Source organism: Schistocerca gregaria, chromosome 2 (assembly GCF_023897955.1).
Source record: "Schistocerca gregaria isolate iqSchGreg1 chromosome 2, iqSchGreg1.2, whole genome shotgun sequence".
NCBI lineage: Eukaryota > Metazoa > Arthropoda > Insecta > Orthoptera > Acrididae > Schistocerca > Schistocerca gregaria.
Window position 1 is genome coordinate 490,535,575 of NC_064921.1, and position 20,810 is coordinate 490,556,384.

The 20,810-nt window shown below is 40.4% G+C and overlaps 1 protein-coding gene across 2 annotated transcripts in view; it reads left to right on the forward strand.

The window, feature by feature from the left end:
- The window catches only part of LOC126327838 (uncharacterized), a 298,189-nt gene that overhangs the window by 244,403 nt on the left and 32,976 nt on the right, over positions 1–20,810 (forward strand). For both annotated transcript variants that reach the window (XM_049995920.1, XM_049995922.1), the window contains exons 21-23: positions 8,954–9,726; positions 14,019–14,403; positions 14,625–14,723. In XM_049995920.1, the coding sequence (XP_049851877.1) occupies positions 8,954–9,726; positions 14,019–14,403; positions 14,625–14,723 (1,257 nt within the window). The remainder of the gene's footprint in view (positions 1–8,953; positions 9,727–14,018; positions 14,404–14,624; positions 14,724–20,810) is intronic.

The following is a 20,810-nucleotide window of genomic DNA, read 5'->3' on the forward strand; positions in this document are numbered from 1 at the left end:
GCAAGCTTAACGCTCATTACTGATAAGAAAAATTATCACTTAGAAAAACTATTATTTCACTGTATTCCATCAAGTTGCTTAAGATTCTAGCCTGAAGGGCAATATACATACAGATCTCCAGGCAACTGTGTTTTAAGTTGTAATTCCTTAATGTTAGAAAAGGCTGTACCATGACACACTTCTATAGGTAAATAGTTATCTCCATATACTGATTTGCACTGAACAGAGACACTTCTGTTATACCACAATTAACATTAAGATCTCATAAGACTGTTTTTACTGCATATTGCCTCTGCTGCTACACTAATGAGCTGATTACTTCAGATGGTAATGTTTTCAGATAAGCTGCACCCTTATCCTCCACATATGCTGTTGCCTTTTATTTTCTGTGTACCTTACCTCTTTGTTTGACAGAAATTCATTAATCACGTTACCAATTTACTTTCTTCCATCCTCTTATGACTCCAATACTTATAACTAACATACCATAATATATAGATGACACTAGAGAAACTTTTTCTAAAATATTTCTATACTTAAATATCCTGCTGTACAAAATCACATGACTGTCAGAGAGAGCTTAATTCTGATTCACTTACAAACTACAGATAGGGTAGGAGAAGAGTTTGACTGCCTCAGGGAACATGAAGAATGAGACAGATAGCTGGGGTAAGCATTATTGCCAAATAATGAATCCAACACAGAATGTTGTACCCCTTACTTGGTTGTAGCGTCTTACTTCTGGTTCAGTACACATTATGGTAAGTTACTACTCTCCTTTTATTAGATTAACATTGCTACCTACACCATCATTCAACACCTCACTAGAATTATTAATTACACTTGTCTTACCACTATCATTTGCTTTATCCTTACCTGTGATACAGCAGATTCATATGCATGTGGCTCTTCATCACTACCTGCTCTAGTGTGAGCCAAAACTGGGGCATTATCTAGTTTGAATTTCTCCTACCATTTCTGTGCCCATCTGGCTATCCTCCACCAATCCATTTCCTGAATTTCTATTATAATTAGTCCTGTTCATCCTATTTACCTGAAATTCTCTCCCTGATTGATTATTGTCATCAAAATTCCTCCTACGATTTTCCACTGAGGGCTTCACCCTCTCCACTTCATCAACATAATTCAAGAAATCAATAATATTACCCCTAGGGGCAGGTACAAGCAATTCTCTAACTTTCTGAGGCTACTAAGTTTCTAAACCCATAAACATTGATTCACTTCGTAGCTCTTAGTCCAAATATTTCAGTTAGTTTATCCAAAGCTGAAGAAACCTTCTTAGAGTCAAATCTCTCTCCTCTCCAAAATTCACTCAAAATTCTCTGCTGCTTCTCTTTGTATCAATATTCATATAAAATGCTTTCTCAAAGCTTTGCCACAAAGAACAGCTATCAGCTACCTGAGCTGCCCATCCAAAAGCATCCCTTTCAAAACACCGCTTACAAATGACGTTTTCTCTTTGTCATTCCATGTTTCAGGGAAATCATTAAAGTCCCTAATGAAATCCAACTAACAAATGAAGGACTGTTTGGAACACTACATACTCTATGCTTTTGATTTTGTACTTCTTCCATCTTTTTCTCTATTTCAGCCAATTTTGAATCTACATTTTTATTTACTTTCACCAGTTTTTCCTCTACCACTATTGCACACTTTGTTTCTACCTCTGTTTCTAAATCATTTTTAATCTGATCATTTTGGTTTTCAAGTTAAAATCTGTTTACACCACAAAATTTCCTTGCAGCTTTGACTTCATCTTTACACTCTTTTTCAGAAGCCTCCACCTCTTACTGTAGTCATCACAAAGCTTCTTTCTCTCTTCTGCACTAGAAGTACTGCTTCTTGTGAGGATGATTTAATGTTGTGAAATGTAGCTAACATCTTTAGAGACCATATAATATCTTGCTGTCTCCATCAATTTCTGCCCGAAAGTATTAGTGGGAGTGGGGCCTGTTCCTCAGCTGTGTGTGGCAGATGATGTCAGTAAAGACTGACCATCCCAGAAACCGGCACAACTGTTTATATACTTCTGGAAGTGCTAATGCCTGCAGTGTGTCAGCTTTAGATTGCAAAGGTTATTTGATATCCTAAAAGATCCACTGCTTCTTTGCAAAGGACACATTTATCTTTGATTATCTGCAATCCATAGTCAGCAGGTCTTCAAAAAATCGTTTGTAAGAAGGTTTCCTGCTCAGAAGTAAAAAAAAAAAAAAAAATAAAAAAAAAATAAATTACACATCATCCTAATATGCAAAACAAAAGTTGAAACATACTCAAATAGACCAAAATGTGTGGTAATTGCAGTCTTTTTCACATCTTCTGGTGCTAATGGAATCTGAAGAGATGCCTTCTGAAAATCAATAATGCTGAACACCTTGTAGTCTGCCACTGTGGTCTTGAAATCATGCAAGTGCAGAATTGGATAGCGATATGGTGTCGTATGTGCATTCAGGGCATGGTAATCTCCACAAAGACTCTGATTTTTCATCCTTACTGGATGGAGGCCTGATGCCAAAGAGCTGTCTGAATGTTTGATAACCCCTATTGAATTAACTCCTCAAATTCCATCTTTGGGGCTGCATATTTATCATGGGCTAACCAACATGCTTTGTAAGCTACAGTCTGTTGTGACATTGTAGATGTATGGTGTGTGGTATAATACCATATCTGAACTGTATTTTTGGTGGCCTTTTGCAGCATCCTCAAATGTCCATGTACCACCTTGTTGTCCATCTTCAGTGTACATCTCATATAGATATGGTAATAGTAAAGGAAATCAGCTCTGCAGATAGGTTCACTGATGTTAGCAATCAGAAAATGCTGTCTTAATGTTCGTGGGAAACCAAGACTCGCAGTCGCCTCTTCGTTGCCATATGTAGGAGTCTTTGACCTATTTTCTGCTGTTAGCCATGATTATATGTTGTTGTTGTTGTTGTTGTTGTCGTCGTCTTCAGTCCTGAGACTGGTTTGATACAGCTCTCCATGCTACTCTATCCTGTGCAAGCTTCTTCATCTCCCAGTACCTACTGCAACCTACATCCGTCTGAATCTGCTTAGTGTATTCATCTCTTGGTCTCCCTCTACGATTTTTACCCTCCACGCTGCCCTCCAATACTAAATTGGTGATCCCTTGATGCCTCAGAACATGTCATACCAACCGATCCCTCCTTCTGGTCAAGTTGTGCCACAAACTTCTCTTCTCCCCAACCCTGTTCAACACTTCCTCATTAGTTATGTAATCTACCCATCTAATCTTCAGCATTCTTCTGTAGCACCACATTTCGAAAGCTTCTATTCTCTTCTTGTCTAAACTATTTATCATCCACGTTTCACTTCCATACATGGCTACACTCCATTCAAATACTTTCAGAAATGACTTCCTGACACTTAAATCTATACTCGATGTTAACAAATTTCTCTTCTTCAGAAACGCTTTCCTTGCCATTGCCAGTCTACATTTTATATCCTCTCTACTTAGACCATCGTCAGTTATTTTGCTCCCCAAATAGCAAAACTCCTTAACTACTACAAGTGTCTCATTCCCAGTCTAATTCCCTCAGCATCACCCGACGTAGTTTGATAACATTCCATTATTCTCGTTTTGCTTTTGTTGATGTTCATCTTATATCCTCCTTTCAAGGCACTGTCCATTCCGTTCAACTACTCTTCCAAGTCCTTTGCTGTCTCTGACAGAATTACAGTGGCATCAACAAACCTCAAAGTTTTTATTTCTTCTCCATGTATTTTAATACCTACTCCGAATTTTTTTTTTTTTTTGTTTCCTTTACTGCTTGCTCAATATACAGATTGAATAACATCGGGGAGAGGCTACAACCCTGTCTTACTCCCTTCCCAACCACTGCTTCCCTTTCATGTCCCTCGACTCTTATAACTGCCATCTGGTTTCTGTACACATTGTAAATAGCCTTTCGCTCTCTGTCTTTTACCCCTGCCACCTTTAGAGTTTGAAAGAGAGTATTCCAGTCAACATTGTCAAAAGCTTTCTCTAAGTCTACAAATGCTAGAAACGCACGTTTGTCTTTCCTTAATCTTTCTTCTAAGATAAGTCGTATGGTCAGTATTGCCTCACGTGTTCCAGTATTTCTACGGAATCCAAACTGATCTTCCCCGAAGTCGGCTTCTACTAGTTTTTCCATTCATCTGTAAAGAATTTGTGTTAGTATTTGCAGCTGTGACTTATTAAACTGATAGTTTGGTAATTTTCACATCTGTCAACACCTGCTTTCTTTGGGATAGGAATTATTATATTCTTTTTGAAGTCTGTGGGTATTTCGCCTGTTTCATACATCTTGCTCACCAGATGGTACAGTTCTGTCAGGACTGGCTCCCCCAAGGCCTTCAGTAGTTCCAATGGAGTGTTGTCTACTCCGGGGGCCTTGTTTCGATTCAGGTTATTCAGTGCTCTGTCATACTCTTTACGCAGTGTTGTATCTCCCATTTCGTCTTCATCTACATCCTCTTCCATTTCCATACTATTGTCCTCAAGTACATCGCCATTGTATAGACCCTCTATATACTCCTTCCACCTTTCTGCTTTCCCTTCTTTGCTTAGAACTGGGTTTCCCTCTGAGCTATTTATATTCATACAAGTGGTTCTCTTTTCTCCAAAGGTCTCTTTAATTTTCCTGTAGGCAGTATCTATCTTACCCCTAGTGAGATAAGCCTCTACATCCTTACATTTGTCCTCTAGCCATCCCTGCTTAGCCAGTTTGCACTTCCTGCAATCTCATTTTTGAGACGTTTGTATTCCTTTTTGCCTGCTTCATTTACTGCATTTTTATATTCTCTCCTTTCATCAATTAAATTCTATATTTCTTCTGTTACCCAAGGATTTCTACTAGCCCTCGTCTTTTTTGATCCTCTGCTGCCTTCACTACTTCATCCCTCAAAGCTACCCATTCTTCTTCTACTGTATTTCTTTCCCCCATTTCTGTCAATTGTTCCCTTATGCTCTCCCTGAAACTCTGTACAACCTCTGGTTCTTTCAGTTTATCCAGGTCCCATCTCCTTAAATTCCCACCTTTTTGCAGATTCTTTAGTTTTAATGTACAGTTCATAACCAATAGAGTAATGGTCAGAGTCCACATCTGCCCCTGTAAATGTCTTACAATTTAAAACCTGGTTCTTAAATCTGTCTTACAATTATATAATCTTCTGATAACTTTCAGTATCTCCAGGGTTCTTCCGTGTATACAACCTCCTTTCATGATTCTGAAACCAAGTGTTAGCTATGATTAAGTTGTGCTCTGTGCAAAATTCTACCAGGTGGCTTCCTGTTCCATTCCTTACCTCCATTCCATATTCACCTACTACGTTTCCTTCTCTCCCTTTTCCTACAGACGAATTCCAGTCACCCATGACTATTAAATTTTCGTCTCCCTTCACTATCTGAATAATTTCTTTTATTTCATCATACATTTCTTCAATTTTTTCGTCATCTGCAGGGCTAGTTGGCATATAAACTTGTACTACTGTATTAGGTGTGGGCTTCGTATCTATCTTGGCCACAATAATGCGTTCACTATGCTGTTTGTAGTAGCTTACCCGCATTCCTATTTTCCTATTCATTATTAAACCTACTCCTGCATTACCCCTATTTGATTTTGTGTTTATAACCCTGTAGTCACCTGACTAGAAGTCTTGTTCCTCCTGCCACCGAACTTCACTAATTCCCACTATATCTAACTTTACCCTATCCATTTCCCTTTTTAAATTTTCTAAGCTACCTGGCCGATTAAGGGATCTGACATTCCATGCTCCGATCCGTAGAACGCCAGTTTTCTTTCTCCTGATAACGGCATCTTCTTGAGTAGTCCCCGCCCGGAGATCAGATTGGGGGACTATTTTACCTCCTAAATATTTTACCCAAGAGGATGCCATCATCATTTAACCATACAGTAAAGCTGCATGCCCTCGGGAAAAATTACGGCCGTAGTTTCTCCTCGCTTTCAGCCGTTCGCAGTACCAGCACAGCAAGGCCGTTTTGGTTATTGTTACAAGGCCAGATCAGTCAATCATCCAGACTGTTGCCCATGCAACTACTGAAAAGGCTGCTGCCGCTCTTCAGGAACCACACGTTTGTCTGGCCTCTCAATACATACCCCCTCCGTTGTGGTTGTACCTACGGTACGGCTATCCTTATCGCTGAGGCACGCAAGCCTCCCCAGCAACGACAAGGTCCATGGTTCATGGTGGGGTCAGGGGGGGGGGGGGGGGGGATTGATTTATGGAAGAACGAATAATTGAATAATTGCCATTGTCAGAAGGACACTGACATCTGGGCCTGTGTTAACTAAATACCTGAGGTCAATATATCTGTCTTTGATGTAAAGTTTATGTGATGTGGAGATAACACGAATTTGAAAGTGCTTGCTAGTCCAGTTAGAGACAGACACACAACCAATGCAGAATACAACATGGTTATGGCTTACTGGGGTGCTATTATCACATGTCACATTATCTAGGCATTGTCCACTGGAGCCACCAGCTGTTCCCAAGTCGAGTCATTGTACATGTTTGGGTAAGCACATGGCTGACTAAATTTGTGTTGGCTACTGTCAACTCATGTTCTGTGCCGTTTTTCATATTGCTTGCCAGTGGAACTGTATGGATTTGCCACTGGAGAGCATTGAAGTTGTGTCATAGCGTACTCATCTGTTCCTCTAGTTGGAGTTGTTGATGGTCATTCTCAACGTCTGTGTCTATATTCCCTATGCTGTGCTGTCCAATTTGTGAGAGTCCTCTTGTGTCTTGAGAGTGACAGTGCATAATAAAGTCTGCAATTAGTAGCTGTGAGTTGAATGAAAAGGGGGCACAAGAAATCACTGCACTCTTGACCACAAAAGGTAACTGGCCCATCCAAACTGCCTAAGTGTAGCATTAGAACCGTTGGTTGCAGAAACCAATGATTGTCATGTGTTGCCAAAAGACCAAAGGAATCTTGTCTCTTATAGCTTCTCTTTGCAGCACTTGTTCCATGCCAATGTCTACTGGATTGCATGCCCGTTGGAGTACATTGGTTTCGATATTTCCTTTTGGTGGAGGTGGAGGAGGGGCGGGTACTGTGCACCACATATGCTAGTAACAATAATGTTTGCATGTCCAGTGTTGCATGGTACTGTCCCTGATTCCGTAGGCTTCAAAAGAGAGCTTGAAAATTTGTGGCTCCTGTGTCACATACAGCAGTGCAATGAATTCACTATGCTATGCGGAAGAAGCCCATTGGCAAAATGTCAGTGACTTGCTCAGATGTTAACCTTGGTTGTGAAACAGCTTGACTTTCATCCCCCACTCCTGATATGCGTTCCACGACTATAGAGCTCAACCCATCAGGTGAACTTATTTCTCTTCCGCCATAGTTGGAGTCACCACTTGGCGGTACTGCATTCCAGAATCGTTGAAAAAATTCTGTAACTTTGTTTTCTTAGCTTCTAAAATCTCAATAACTCCGAGAAACAAACACACATTAAAAGCTTCGAGCAAATTACATAAAATTACTACATTACAAAACAGCCACAAAGATTCCCTTTTTTGTCCATTATCTAGGTCCGCAGATATTCTGCTACACTACTTTGTAAGAACATGCCCCATTGTGAACGGTTTATTGGTGTGTACTTGCTACCTCGACTCTAACCAGAATGTGAACTATTTTTAGTCCCATGTCACTATTTGTTGCTGAGTTCGATTCCTGATGCCCACTATGCACCTTTGTTATTAAGAGCCCAAACTGATATTCCCTGAAATGCACGTATTCACTTAGCATTTCCCAGCCTTGGTGAATGTGATGGCCAGTGAAATCTTAATTTATTAAGTGCCCGACCCCAAATCTTGCTTGAATTGGAACCTCCATCCCTGCTGGCTAGATTTGCCATCATGTAAACAGGAATGGAGGTTTCAGCATAAACAAAGCTTCGAGTCTGGCACTCTATGTATTAAGATCACCGGCCAGCAAACGTAGCAGAGATGAGAATGTGTTTCAGGGAATATCAGTTTGGGCTCTTCATAACAAGCGCATTATGAGCATCGAGAATTGAACACGGCTGTAAATAGCAGCACAGGATCAATAATAGTCAACACCCCGGCTAGAGTAGAGGTAGCGAGTACACATAACTGCATAACTCGTAGCATCTGAAGAAGAAGACTGGATCATTTGTTAAGACATTGTGCATGAAATTCAAACAACTCAGCTGTATATTCAGAAGCACATCATTAAGCTTTATTGTTACTATACAAACATTTGGAACATTTAATCGCCAATCAGACATTTCTGTCTCTGCTTCACATCAAAAGTATGCATCCAGTATGACATTCGTACATTAAAGTTCATAATTTCTTTAGATAGCAATGGTAATTAGTAAAAATAAATCTGACGAAAAGTGTGATTGCATTTTGTGAGGAAGTGTTAGCATCTGTGTGAATGTGTGGTGTCTGTCCTTTCAGACATGCCCAAAATAACAGAAACCATTCATTCATATTACTGATTTACCCGGATAGGTAATGAATACACTTTCTTCAGTGCAGATGCACAAGTATGTCCAACCTCTCAGAGTAGTGAGCGTGATGGGAATGAGTTGCCCATAAGGCGTGTTGAGACAGTCCATGCTGTTGAGATAACACAGTGTCGCAGGTGGTGCAGTGGGTAATCCACCTGCCTAATAAGCAGGAGATTCCGGTTTCTAATCCTTGACACTACACATTTTTACTTGTCACCACTGATTCCATGTAATGTCCCGATGCAGCTAACATCAGCAATCCGTTCCCTTTCCTTTCTCCTCCCTCCACCTTCAATTTACATATAATTTTAGCATCATTCACTGATGTATCAATAATATACAGTAACTTAAAAAGAATGTAAAACTACATTAATTGTAACTTTAAACTTTTGCTTTTTTATTATGACTTTATTTTGTAGGGATGATGCAGTGTACAGCTAGTGCAGATGCAGATCCACCTCAAGCATCTATAGTTTCACCGGCAATGCATGGGGATTCAGAAAGGGATGGTGCAATCTCAAGATCAAGTCGCCTTCCTGCATCCACAAGAGGAGTTCGTGGACGTTCTCAGAGTACCTCACATGATGGACATCACCAAAGGCATAGCCACCTCTTTCACAATTTTCATAATTACTGCCGGCAACCAGAAGAAGAGGAGCAGAATCAGCAGCAGCACCCCCACCCAGAGCAGAATCTCCATTATCACAATCAGCAGCAACATCAAAACCAGCAAGATGTAGACGAGGAGGAGGAGCAGCAGCAGCAGCAACAACAACAACAACAACAACAACAACAACAAGAGGAGCAACAGCCGCAACAATTATCACTGGGCAGCTGGCAACAGCAGGGGCAGTCCCACCACCAGCAGCAGGAGCATTTAGAACAACCACCACCACAACGTGGAGGGCATGTCCAGGAACGAAACTCTGATTTCCACAGTGAACATTCGCAGGATCAAAGAGGAAATAATAATAGAGAGCGTGTCACATCTGGATCACAAGTATTAAACTCATCTCATGAGAACAGGGAGCAAGCTCAGCGCAACTCTGACATGTTTGCAGTTCCTGCAGTTCAGCTTAATGATGTTCCCATAGCAGATGTGGGACAGCTGAGCCAAATTGAACCACCACATATACGTCCCCAGTCTCCACCAGCTAACCCATTTGGAGTTGTGTCAAGGCAGAGTCAACAGGTAAATAATGAACATCAGCTATACAGCTTGATAGTTACACTACCAGTAGTGATAAAAATGTAATAAGAAAATAATTGAGCATAAGAGCGAATTGAATAGTTACTAGTTGGCCATGATTTTGTGGGGGATTCTCAACAATTTTAAGGTGACTGGTAATTTCACTACTTAACTTTGTTTATAGGCTTTTCGACAGTCAGTTTTCATGAAATTCTTCTGGATCGTAGACAGTGTTATATTATATAAAGAGGAACCAATGTTTTGTCCACGATTGCAAGTGGTATTCATCAGGACATGTAATTAATGCACTGCAATAAGTAAAATAAGGAAAATGCAACCACTCACCTATAGGGAATCATGGCATGGAGCTCAGAAACGCATAACAGAAAATAGCATTCACTTCAGCTTCTGAAAACTAGTTCTTTTTATAGCTAAAGTACACAAACAAACACACAAACCGAAATGCACACTCCTGTGGAGCCATATTTCTGTGTTCCATGCATCAATCAGCTGTAGGCAAGTAGTTGCCCTTCCCTTATTTTACATATTGCTGCATCCAAGAATTTCCATTATTATGTTATATTGCAGTATTATATACCATGATGAAGGCAACTTACAACTGTGGTCAAATTGTTGGTTCTCATTTTACAATATGATGTGATATGAAACCCAGAAGAATGTTAATGACAATTTTTTTAGTTCCATAACTTTCTACTTTTTCCACATCCAAGTCGTATGTCATAAGTAAATTTTTGCTCTCTCTCTCTCTCTCTCTCTCTCTCTCTCTCTCTCTCTGTGTGTGTGTGTGTGTGTGTGTGTGTGTGTGTGTGTGTGTGTTAGAAATTTTACTTTGATAAGGAATGTTCTGTCAGAATGTAAATAATGTAGGAGTAAAAGAGACCACTCACCAAATAGTGATCGGCTTTGGTCCCAAAGACCTCCAGTCAAAAGGATGGATATATAAAAAATAGTAGGCACGTGGGGTTGTCAACAGGCACACACAAAAGAATGAGAACTATGGTAGCTTTCAAATGAATCCTTCGATGAAGTAGAGTCCACACACACATTGTGTGTGTGTGTGTGTGTGTGTGTGTGTGTGTGTGTGTGTTTTGTACACCAAGTCCACATGCTCACCTCTTTTGCAGGGGGTCATATCCCTGTGGAAGACAAAGATGTAAGAGCTGCTAAATTCACCCACCCAGCTCATCCTACTTAATCCTGTCACAGGCTTATCCTATTTCATTGGAATCATGTGAATGCAGCCATGTCATATACTAACTGTTCTTCAATTTCTGCACAGTGTTTTATGTCAGCATGACCAACATCCAGCTTTTCATTAAAGTGACTGACCACTGCCAAAATGTAGCCACTAATAGTAAACCACCCAGTGGCAGAACCTTCTGCCGAACACAACAAGCTAAAGTTCTGTGGTCGCTTCACAACCCATGCTGTCTAGATCACCCTCCCCCCACCTCCCAGACTTTTGAGACAATGAAGATTGTAATACAGGTATGGGTGGCAAACTTTGGTGACCTACATGCATGAGCCACCTCAGCAAGTGACATGACTTCATTGCTTTTAGTGCATGAAATCAGAACTATAGTCACAGAAGTTTTTCCTGGTTAAAACAACAATATGAATGACACACCTTTCCCGACAAACCATGCCAACTAATTATGCCCCAAAACTGCGTTTCTGAAGTACGTTAAAAATTAAGATGCCTTCTGCAGATATTTACATTTATTTCTGTGTCATGAAAGTTACTGTCCTTTGATAATAATACAGATTCCCATATGAAAAACATAGTAATAGGCATCCCTCACAACACTGGTCTCGCATTCGGGAGGAAGACGGTTCAATCCCGCGTCTGGCCATCCTGATTTACGTTTTCCATGATTTACCTAAATCGCTCCAGGCAAATGCCGGTATGGTTCCTTTGAAAGGGCACAGCTGACTTCCTTCCCCGTCCTTCCCTAATCTGATGAGACTGATGACCTCTCTGTCTGGTCTCCTCCCCCAAACAATCCAACCCAACCCATCCCTCACATGGAGAAAGAGTTGAAAACAGATAAATCACAAGGTGCAGTTGGAATCCCAGTTTGGTTTTAGAAAGAGTGCTCTAAAGCATTGACTCAATACTTAGCTAGCATTTATCACAACTCTACTCCCTCGTCCCAGCGCAAAGTTCAAAGCAACTGGGAGTGAGGGAGGGGGGGGGGAGACCACCACACACACACACACACACACACACACACACACACACACACCACCACACACACACACACACACACACACACACACACACACACACACAGATGTTTCCTGTATATAAGAAGGGCAAAAGAATGGAACAGCAAAACTATGTGCAGTTCTGTGGTGCGTGGGAACGTGTCATTATACGAGGATACAAGATGATTTGGACAAAATTTCTAGTTGACGTGATGAATGGCAGCTAGTTGTAAATGTAGAAAAACGTAAGTTCATGCAGATGAGTGGGAAAAACAAATGTGTAATGTTCAGGTACAGTATTAATAGTGTGCTACTTGACAGAGTCGTGTCAATTGAATATCTAGGTGTAGTGTTGCAAAGTGGTACGAAATGGAATGAGCCTGTAAGGATTGTAGTAGGGAAGGCAAATGGCTCGACTCCAGTTTATTGGGAGAATTTTAGGAAAGTGTGGTTCATTTGTAAAGTAGATGCATTTAGAACAACAGTATGGCTCATTCTTGAGTGCTGCAAGAGTGTTAGGAATCTTCATCAGGTTGTATTAAAAGAAGGCATCATAGCAATTCAAAGGTGGGCTGCTAGATTTGTTACTGGTAGGTCCAAACAGTACACAAATATTTGTGTAGATGCTTCAGGAACCCAAATGGGAATCCCAGGAAGGAAGATGGCATTCTTTTGGAGGAACAATATTGAGAAAATTTAAAGAACCAGTATTTGGAGCTGACTGCAGAACGATTCTGGTGTGTTGACATACATTTTGCATAAGTACCACAGAGACAAGAGAAATTACGGCTCATAAGGAAGCGTATAGACAGTTATTTTTCCCTCATTCTATTTGTGAGTGGATCAGGAAAGGAAGTGACTAGTAGTGGAATTGCATACCCTCCACCAACCACTGTATGGCGCCTTGCAGAGTATGAGTGTAGACATACAATTTCTGCGGTAGGCAGGATTGAAACCAATTGTGGGTTAGATCTGGACTATGGACTGCTGGTTCCCCACTCATATTGGAACACATTCTTTGCTCCCATAATCCTCCTAGCCTCCATCTTTGCAGACTCACTGCCCCCCCCTCCCCACACACACACACACACACACACACACACACACACACACACACACACACTCACACCTTCCTCTGTCCTGTCACCCCCTCCCAATCTACAACTATATCTAGTAGTTACTATTAAAATCAGTCTTGATCACAAATTTATTTATTCTGTTAGCGGTTTCGACCACACCTGTTGTCATCTTCAGACCAAAATGCTGTATGAGCAGAAGCCTCCTTCTGGTGGCAAATAACTGCAGCAGAGCTTTACCACCAGAAGTAGGCTCCTTCGCATACAGAATTTTGGTCTGAAGATGACCACAGGTGTGGTTGAAACCGGTTAGCAGAATAAATAAATTTGTGATCAAGACTGATTTTAATAGTAACTATTATAACATTGATCACTGTCTGCTCCCATGATGCTGCCTCCCTCAGAGATGTCAGCTACCCATCATCCTGCTTCTTGCCTCTTTCTCATTCTACCCACCCCCACCTGACACATCCCCCCCCCCTCCCCCGTACACTTGCTTAACTGCAATCCCAGCTGCGTACGTTTAGCTGGCACAATGTATTTTTGTGTGTGTGTGTTCTTTTAGGGTGGTCTGTGCTAGGAATGTTTTATGATGTGGATTTGCTATCTTGATTTTATTTAATTGAATTTTGCAAAGATTTGAACCTATACTGAGGAAAATATAAAAAAAGGTTAACAATAATGAAAACTCTTGGATGGAACAATACATAAAATAAGAGAAAGGCAACCACTCACCTGTAGCAGGCACATGTGTGGAACACAAAAACCCATGGCTGCAGGACTGTACATTTGGGTATCCAATGGATGTTGTGTGAGAACATGCGTACTTTTACTAGAAGAAGAGCAACAGTTCGAATGCTAATGTGAATACTGTTTTCTGTTAAGCGTTTCTGTGCTCTACAAGTCAGTCCACTTTAGGTGAGTAAAAAGCTGGTTAGTTTGTTTCAGTATATTTTAGATTCACATTGCATCAACTTTTATTTGTTCCAGATGCTTGGAGGTTTACCGCCATCAGAACGATGGCTTGTTAACTTTGACGAGGTGTATCCTAACCCAGGATTGGCTAACAGCAATTCAATGGCTGAAAGACGGCTATACCCACCACTTCCATTCATGGGATATGGCCAGGGGCCTCAAAGTGAGCCCAGTAGTAGACCATTCAGCAGCAGCTCTCCTGGCAGCAATCGTGGGCCGATTCATAATAGCCCACCTGTGAATGATGGCCACATGCAACGACCACAGTCTGACAGTGGAAGTTGGACATATGGTGCCTCTACAGGCTGGCGATCACGCTTCTTGCATCCACGATATGTGGGTCCAAATATGTTCAATGAGGAAGCATTTTCATCAGTTGAAAATTTCAGCTTTATCAGAGGTATAGTTAGTATTTGTTTGTATACCAATTTGTATTTCCATTAGTGTTTTATTTAACTATCACATTGATTGACTGTTCCATTGAACTTACTAATGGCATAATCATTCTTTTATGAAAACAAATTCTATTTGTCTCTCTTAAAAATGGCATTGTGTTATAAGTTAATTAAATCTCTCTTCAGGTATTGTAGCCAAGTCAATGACTTTTATATATATTTTTAGGGCCTGATACTGTGATAATAACAGATGCTCCAATGTCCCCCAATCATAGGATTCAAGCATGGGATATTTCAAAATTCCACATACCAGATATAAGTAATGGTAAGTAATTGACTGGTATGTTACTTTTCTGTTGTTCTTTTATCATCAAGATAATTCACAGTTCCTTTACTTGGGGGGGGGGGGGTGAGGTGATTGTTTTTAGAGAGCTGATAACATGGAAACTGTACACCAATGTTGAAAATTCTTGAGAGTGAGCAATGCATTGAACTTGACAAATTTTTCAGTAGTCTTTTTTTTTTTTTTTTTTTTTTTTTTTAATTGATGGGTCAAGAGACAATGTAATTTATTTAAAGGAAGTCACTTTTCTGTGTGGACTGTTCTTCCTCGTCAATGTTTTTGGCTGCCTTTGGGTTAGTGTCATGTTGGAGGAATGCCACTTTCTATATTACTGTTCAAAATCATGAAATTTGTATTTTGTTGTTAAAAAGCTAATACACATAAAGTAATACAGTAATGTAAAGCCACAGCTGTAAGATAAGTACAGAAATGCACAAAAATCATCAGAGAAATTGTGGAGGTACCTAATTAGAAATGGGTACTGATTCATGCAAAATGCTGGCTTATGTTGTATTGGGCTAAAATATGGCGCAGATTACCATTTTGGCAACAACACTTAAGATTATGAAGTCTAGTTCATGAACATTTTTGATAAGCTACTCAATACATCGGATTTTTTAAGGTTTAGCTCTATATTAGTAGTAATAAGTCAGGTAGTACTTCATCAGTGTATTAACTCATCATTCTGTCCTAGAAAATTTACTCCAGCTCATTTGTACACATCGTAGAAAGAGTTTTCAAGTTTTTGTTAACTTTCACTAATGGCTGATGTGTTTCATCATTCATTTATTAAGAGTTGCTTCAACAGTATGTGTGTATAAGCAGTCCCCATTTTAGTGCTTCTGAAGAGCTACATTCTTGCCCTAAGCTCATGACAATCACTGATCACAACTATGCTGTATGGAAATGTGAAAACAGAGTTCCCTATCTTTGCAGGTGAGATAGGCAGTAATCACACATTAAAAAAAAAAAATGGCAGCACATTGGTCTGGCAAGTGTGCCTACTACATTCTCACATAGAAAGCAGCTGCTAATGGAACTGCTTTACACACTCTTTAACTGACAAAAATGGGGACTATTCATTAGTAATGATATTTCTTGTAATCAATGAAAAGCTGGTCACTGTGTTTTCTTCACCACAGCAACAGTGTGGTCTTAAGCTGCATCACGTCATCATACATTTGAAATTATTGTGATGAAATGACATATCAGAAAACAGTGAAAAGTTGTCACTAGATGAAGAATGGATATGTCTTTATACTTCGCTAAGAAAATTGTTCGTTTACAGTCTGGCTTCTGTAACTCTTCAAACTTGAAACTTTTCAAAACTTTCTTGAACAAGACCTCTTTCTCTTAAATATTTTTGCATATGTCAGCATGTTAGCACTTTTCAACCAAAATATTAAATTGACACCCTAAATAAAAAAGCAGAATTTTCCACAATTTCTCCAAGGTACAACACTCCAACATTCATCGTGTGATGTAGCCAGAATACGAGCTCCCAGCCAGAGGCCAATCATTATGAAGACCTCCATCCCTCCTCTCTATACCCCCCTCCCACTTCCCTCCTCCCACTTCACTCTCCCTCCCCCCCCCCCCTCCCCCCCCCCTCCCCACACACACACAGAGCTACGGCATCCTTGCACAGTTGCCCACCTGGACGCAGTGCTGGAAAGTCTAGTTCACCGGCCTGGGGAGGGGGGGCTGAGAGAGATATTCAATCCTGTTTACGTACCTCACAACCACCCAACTCTCAGCTATAAGATAAGTTACTAACTTCTTCGTTCCATGGTCATTCCATGTCAAATCACCCAACAATTCTGTTATTCGAAACCCTCCATCTCATTTTTTTAAGGAACTTTGCATATTTTCTTAGACTTGTAAAATTAGGACATCTGTAATTTGTTTTGATCTCTGGCTAAAACTTCCCTTTATTCTAAATTTTCAGTTTAGTGATGTTTTGATAATTTGGCTGTGAAAAAATAGGCATGCAAATTGGTATTTGTGTACAGATATACTCATAACTTGGCTCTTTATGAAGCCCCCCCCCCTTCCTTGTCCAGAGAGGCATATAGTTAACAGAAATGCAATTATTTAAGCAGTAAAGCAACAAAGAAAATTTCAAAAAATATTTACCTATCTCACTTTCAAATTTCTGGAGTAATTGCGAGGATGTTGAAAAATGCTTACATCACATTTCTCCAGCCTGCATGGAGTTTTGGTCTTAAATAATACACAAGATTGCAGACTTTGTAATAAAATAAGAATATTAATGAAACAATGATATGTCCAGGATCAAATGTAACAATCCTACAAAAAGGAAAGTTTTTATTCACCATATAGCAGAGATGCTGAGCCGCAGATAGGCACAGCAAAAATTCTGCCACAAATAAAGCTTTTGGTTATTAAGGTCTTCATCAACAATAACACACACACACATACAACTGCAGTCTCAGGCCTTAATGGGCTTTTTATTGACACGCAAATTAGAAATCAAAACAATTTTGCTGCAGTGAAGAAAGGATGATTCCAAGTGGACTGCCACCCACTGCGTCAGATGCAAGGGTATCGAATTATCATATTTTAATATCAAATTTTCAAGGCAAATAAAAAAAAGTGTCAACAATTTATTTCATTTTATTAATTTAGTGATTTTTGAGAGACAAGATTATATCTTATTTATCTGTACAGCTAACCACCTGCTCACAATGAAAAAAAAGTAATCTGAATGCCTACTGTAGCTTACTTGGAACCTCTACAGACTTGAAAACTATGCAGCAGTCTTTCTAGAACTACACTCGACATACTTTTTATTGCAATACTCGTGTCATCTACAAACGAAACGAACTCTGCTTCTGGCAGTGTAACTAATGAGAGATCATTAATGTACACAAGAAAAAGCAATGGCCCTAAGATGGATCCTTGTGGGACACCACATGTAATTTCTTCCCATTCTGATATGACTGATGACTTAATTTACTAGTCCCTTGCACTAACACCCTTTGTTTCATGTTAGCGAGGTATGACGTGAACCCTTTTGCAGCACTGCCTGTGACACCATAGAATTCTAATTTATTTAAAAGGATGTTGTGGTTCACACACTCAAATGCCTTTGACAAATCACACAAAATACCTGCTGCTTGTAATTTGTTATTCAATGAATTAAGTACATTCTCACTATAGGTGTAAATAGCCTTCTCGATATCAGAACCCTTCAGATATCCAAATTGTGTTCTTGATAATATGTTATGTGTGGTCAGATGGTTGAGAAGCTGCCTGTACATTACTTTTTATAAAATGTTTGAGAATGTTGGAAAAAGTGAAATCGGTCTGTAGTTCGATGGTATCTCTTTATCCCCTTTCTTGAATAGAGGCTTGACATCTGCATATTTTAGCCAGTCAGGAAATGTCCCAGTTATAATTGACTGGTTACACAAGTAAATTAGAATTGTACTAAGCTCACAAGAGCATGCTTTAATTAACTTTGTTGATATTTCATCATAACCACTAGAACACTTTGTTTTTAAAGATTTTATTATGGAAGTTATTTCTTTTTGTGAAGTGAGCGGCATATTCACGTACCTGAAGCTATTTTTAAAGGCTAGTTTCAGATATTCAAGGGCATTTTTTACTGATCCTGACAATCCCATTCTATCAGTAACGGATATAAAGTACTTGTTAAATAGATTTGCCACACTATGCCCATCGGTTACTAATGTTTGCTTTCTGGTTCTACCAGTCTCCTCTTTCACTATATCTCATATTATTTTTATTTTGTTCCCTGGCATTGCTATCTTCTTCTTGTAGTGCATTTGTTAAGATGTCTGAATTACTTTTTTTAATGTGATTCTTCAACTTCTCCCAGCGTATTTCTTGCTCGAACAGTCCACGGGTGTACTGCCGGTCCATAGTGTCCAACGGGCACAATATTTCGTCGATCAGACATGTCGCCATCGTCAGGTGCGCTGACGAACTGAGCTCCTGAGGGCTGGCGTCGGCATCTGTGGTGGCGTTGGTGTAACTTCCTCGTCCGCCTTGCTGAGGTTATAGCCGCAATCTCTGTAGATGAGTTCGTCCCTGGTACGAACTTCGATAGCCTCTCTAATGATGCTGTCCCAGTATTTAGATGTCTGTGACAAGACCTTGGTACGTTGGTAGCCCATTTCGTGATTTTCGGGCAAACAGCGCTCTGTGACTGGCCAACTTATTGGGGTACATAAGTCGAGTGTGCCTCTGATGTTCTCGGCAACGATCTTCGGTGGTGCGCACTGTCTGTCCAAGGTAAGTCTTCCCACACTCACAGGGAATCTGGTATATGCCGGCCTTCCGCGAACCGAGATCGTCTTTGGCACTTCGCAATAATGCTCGTGTTTCATTGGGCGGGCAAAAGACAGTTCCTACTCGGTTTTTCCTTAATATTCGTCCTATTTTCCCCCGTAGTGCGCCAGCATACGGTACATAGACGGTGGCTATCTCTTCCTTCGAAACTTTCGTCCTTCTCCACACACTGTACTGTAGAAGTGGGGCAGAGAGCGCATCTGATCTGCCCTTCCGAGTACACGTTTTTCCGAAATACGGTTTTGAGGTGTTCCAGCTCATGGGGCAGACTCTCTGCATCCGAGATGGTGCACGCCCTGTGCACCAGTGTTTTTAGTACCCCATTCCTCTGCGAAGAGTGGTGGCAGCTATTTGCAAGCAAATACAGGTCGGTGTGCATTTTCTTCCTGTATACCCCATGGCCCAGGGTGCCATTCGCTCTTCTTTTAGCCATGACGTCCAGGAATGGTAAACTTCCTTGTGCTTCGGTCTCCATAGTGAATTTGATGTTCGGATGTATGGAGTTCAGGTGTGTAAGGAAGTCTAGGAGCTTGTCCCTTCCATGGGGACATATCACTAACGTGTCGTCAACAAAACATAGGAAACAAGTAGGTTTTCATTTGGATGACGCCAAAGCTTCCTCCTCAAAATACTCCATATAGAAATTCGCGACCACAGGCGAAAGTGGGCTCCCCATTGCAAGTCAAAGATCGTTGCCGAGGACATCAGAGGCTCACTCGACTTATGTATCCCATCAAGTTAGCAGTTGCAGAGCAATGTTTGTCCGAATATCATGAAATGTACTACCAACATACCAGGGTCTTGTCACAGACATCTAAATACTGGGACAGCGTCGTTAGAGAGGCTATCGAAATTCATACCAGGGACGAACTCATCAACAGATATTGCCGTTATAACCTCAGTAAGGCTTGAGAACCAGCACTGAGTCTAATTAAAAAAAGGCTCAACAAAGAAAACAAATGAGCGACCAGGGCGGACGAGGCAGTTACACCAACGCCACCACAGATGCCGGCACCAGCCTTTCAGTGACCGCCGAAGCACGGCTGTGAGCGCGGAGAGAATGCCTCGGAGGGGAAGGTGATTTAGGGCAACCGCCTGCCCTCAGGAGCTCAGTTTGTCAGTCCACCTGACAATGGCGATGTGTCTGATCGCCAAAATATTGTGGTCGTTGGGCACTATGGACTGGCAGTACACCCGTGGACTCTAGAGCTATTCTTGGTCGACAGATACATTTTCCTTTTTGTCGTACAGGAAATTCTTATTCCTTGTGTAACCCATGGTTTTATTATAGACTTCTGTTTAATTTGAGTAACTTTTAGAGGAAAACAGTTTTCAAATATGGTACTGACATTGTTCATGAATGTGTTATATTTTTCATTCATGTCATGAGCACTATAAACATCTTTCCAGTTCATATCTTTGAGCAGTTTTCTAAAACACTCAATTTTTGGTTGATTGACTACCCTCCTGTACTCAGATTTAGCAGTCTTGATAATCTGCTTAGAATTTACATCTAAAACAAGGAGCTGCATGTCATGATCTGATAGTCCATTTATTACAGGTTGTATGATATGATTTTGTTCCTTTGATTTGTCTATAAAAATGTTATCAATGGCTGTCCTTGAAGATTCAGTGATCCTAGTTGGAAAGTTTACAGTGTGAGTTAGATTGAAGGACAACATTACTAACTGCAGTAAATGTTTACTGGAAGATTGCATTAGAAAATGTGTA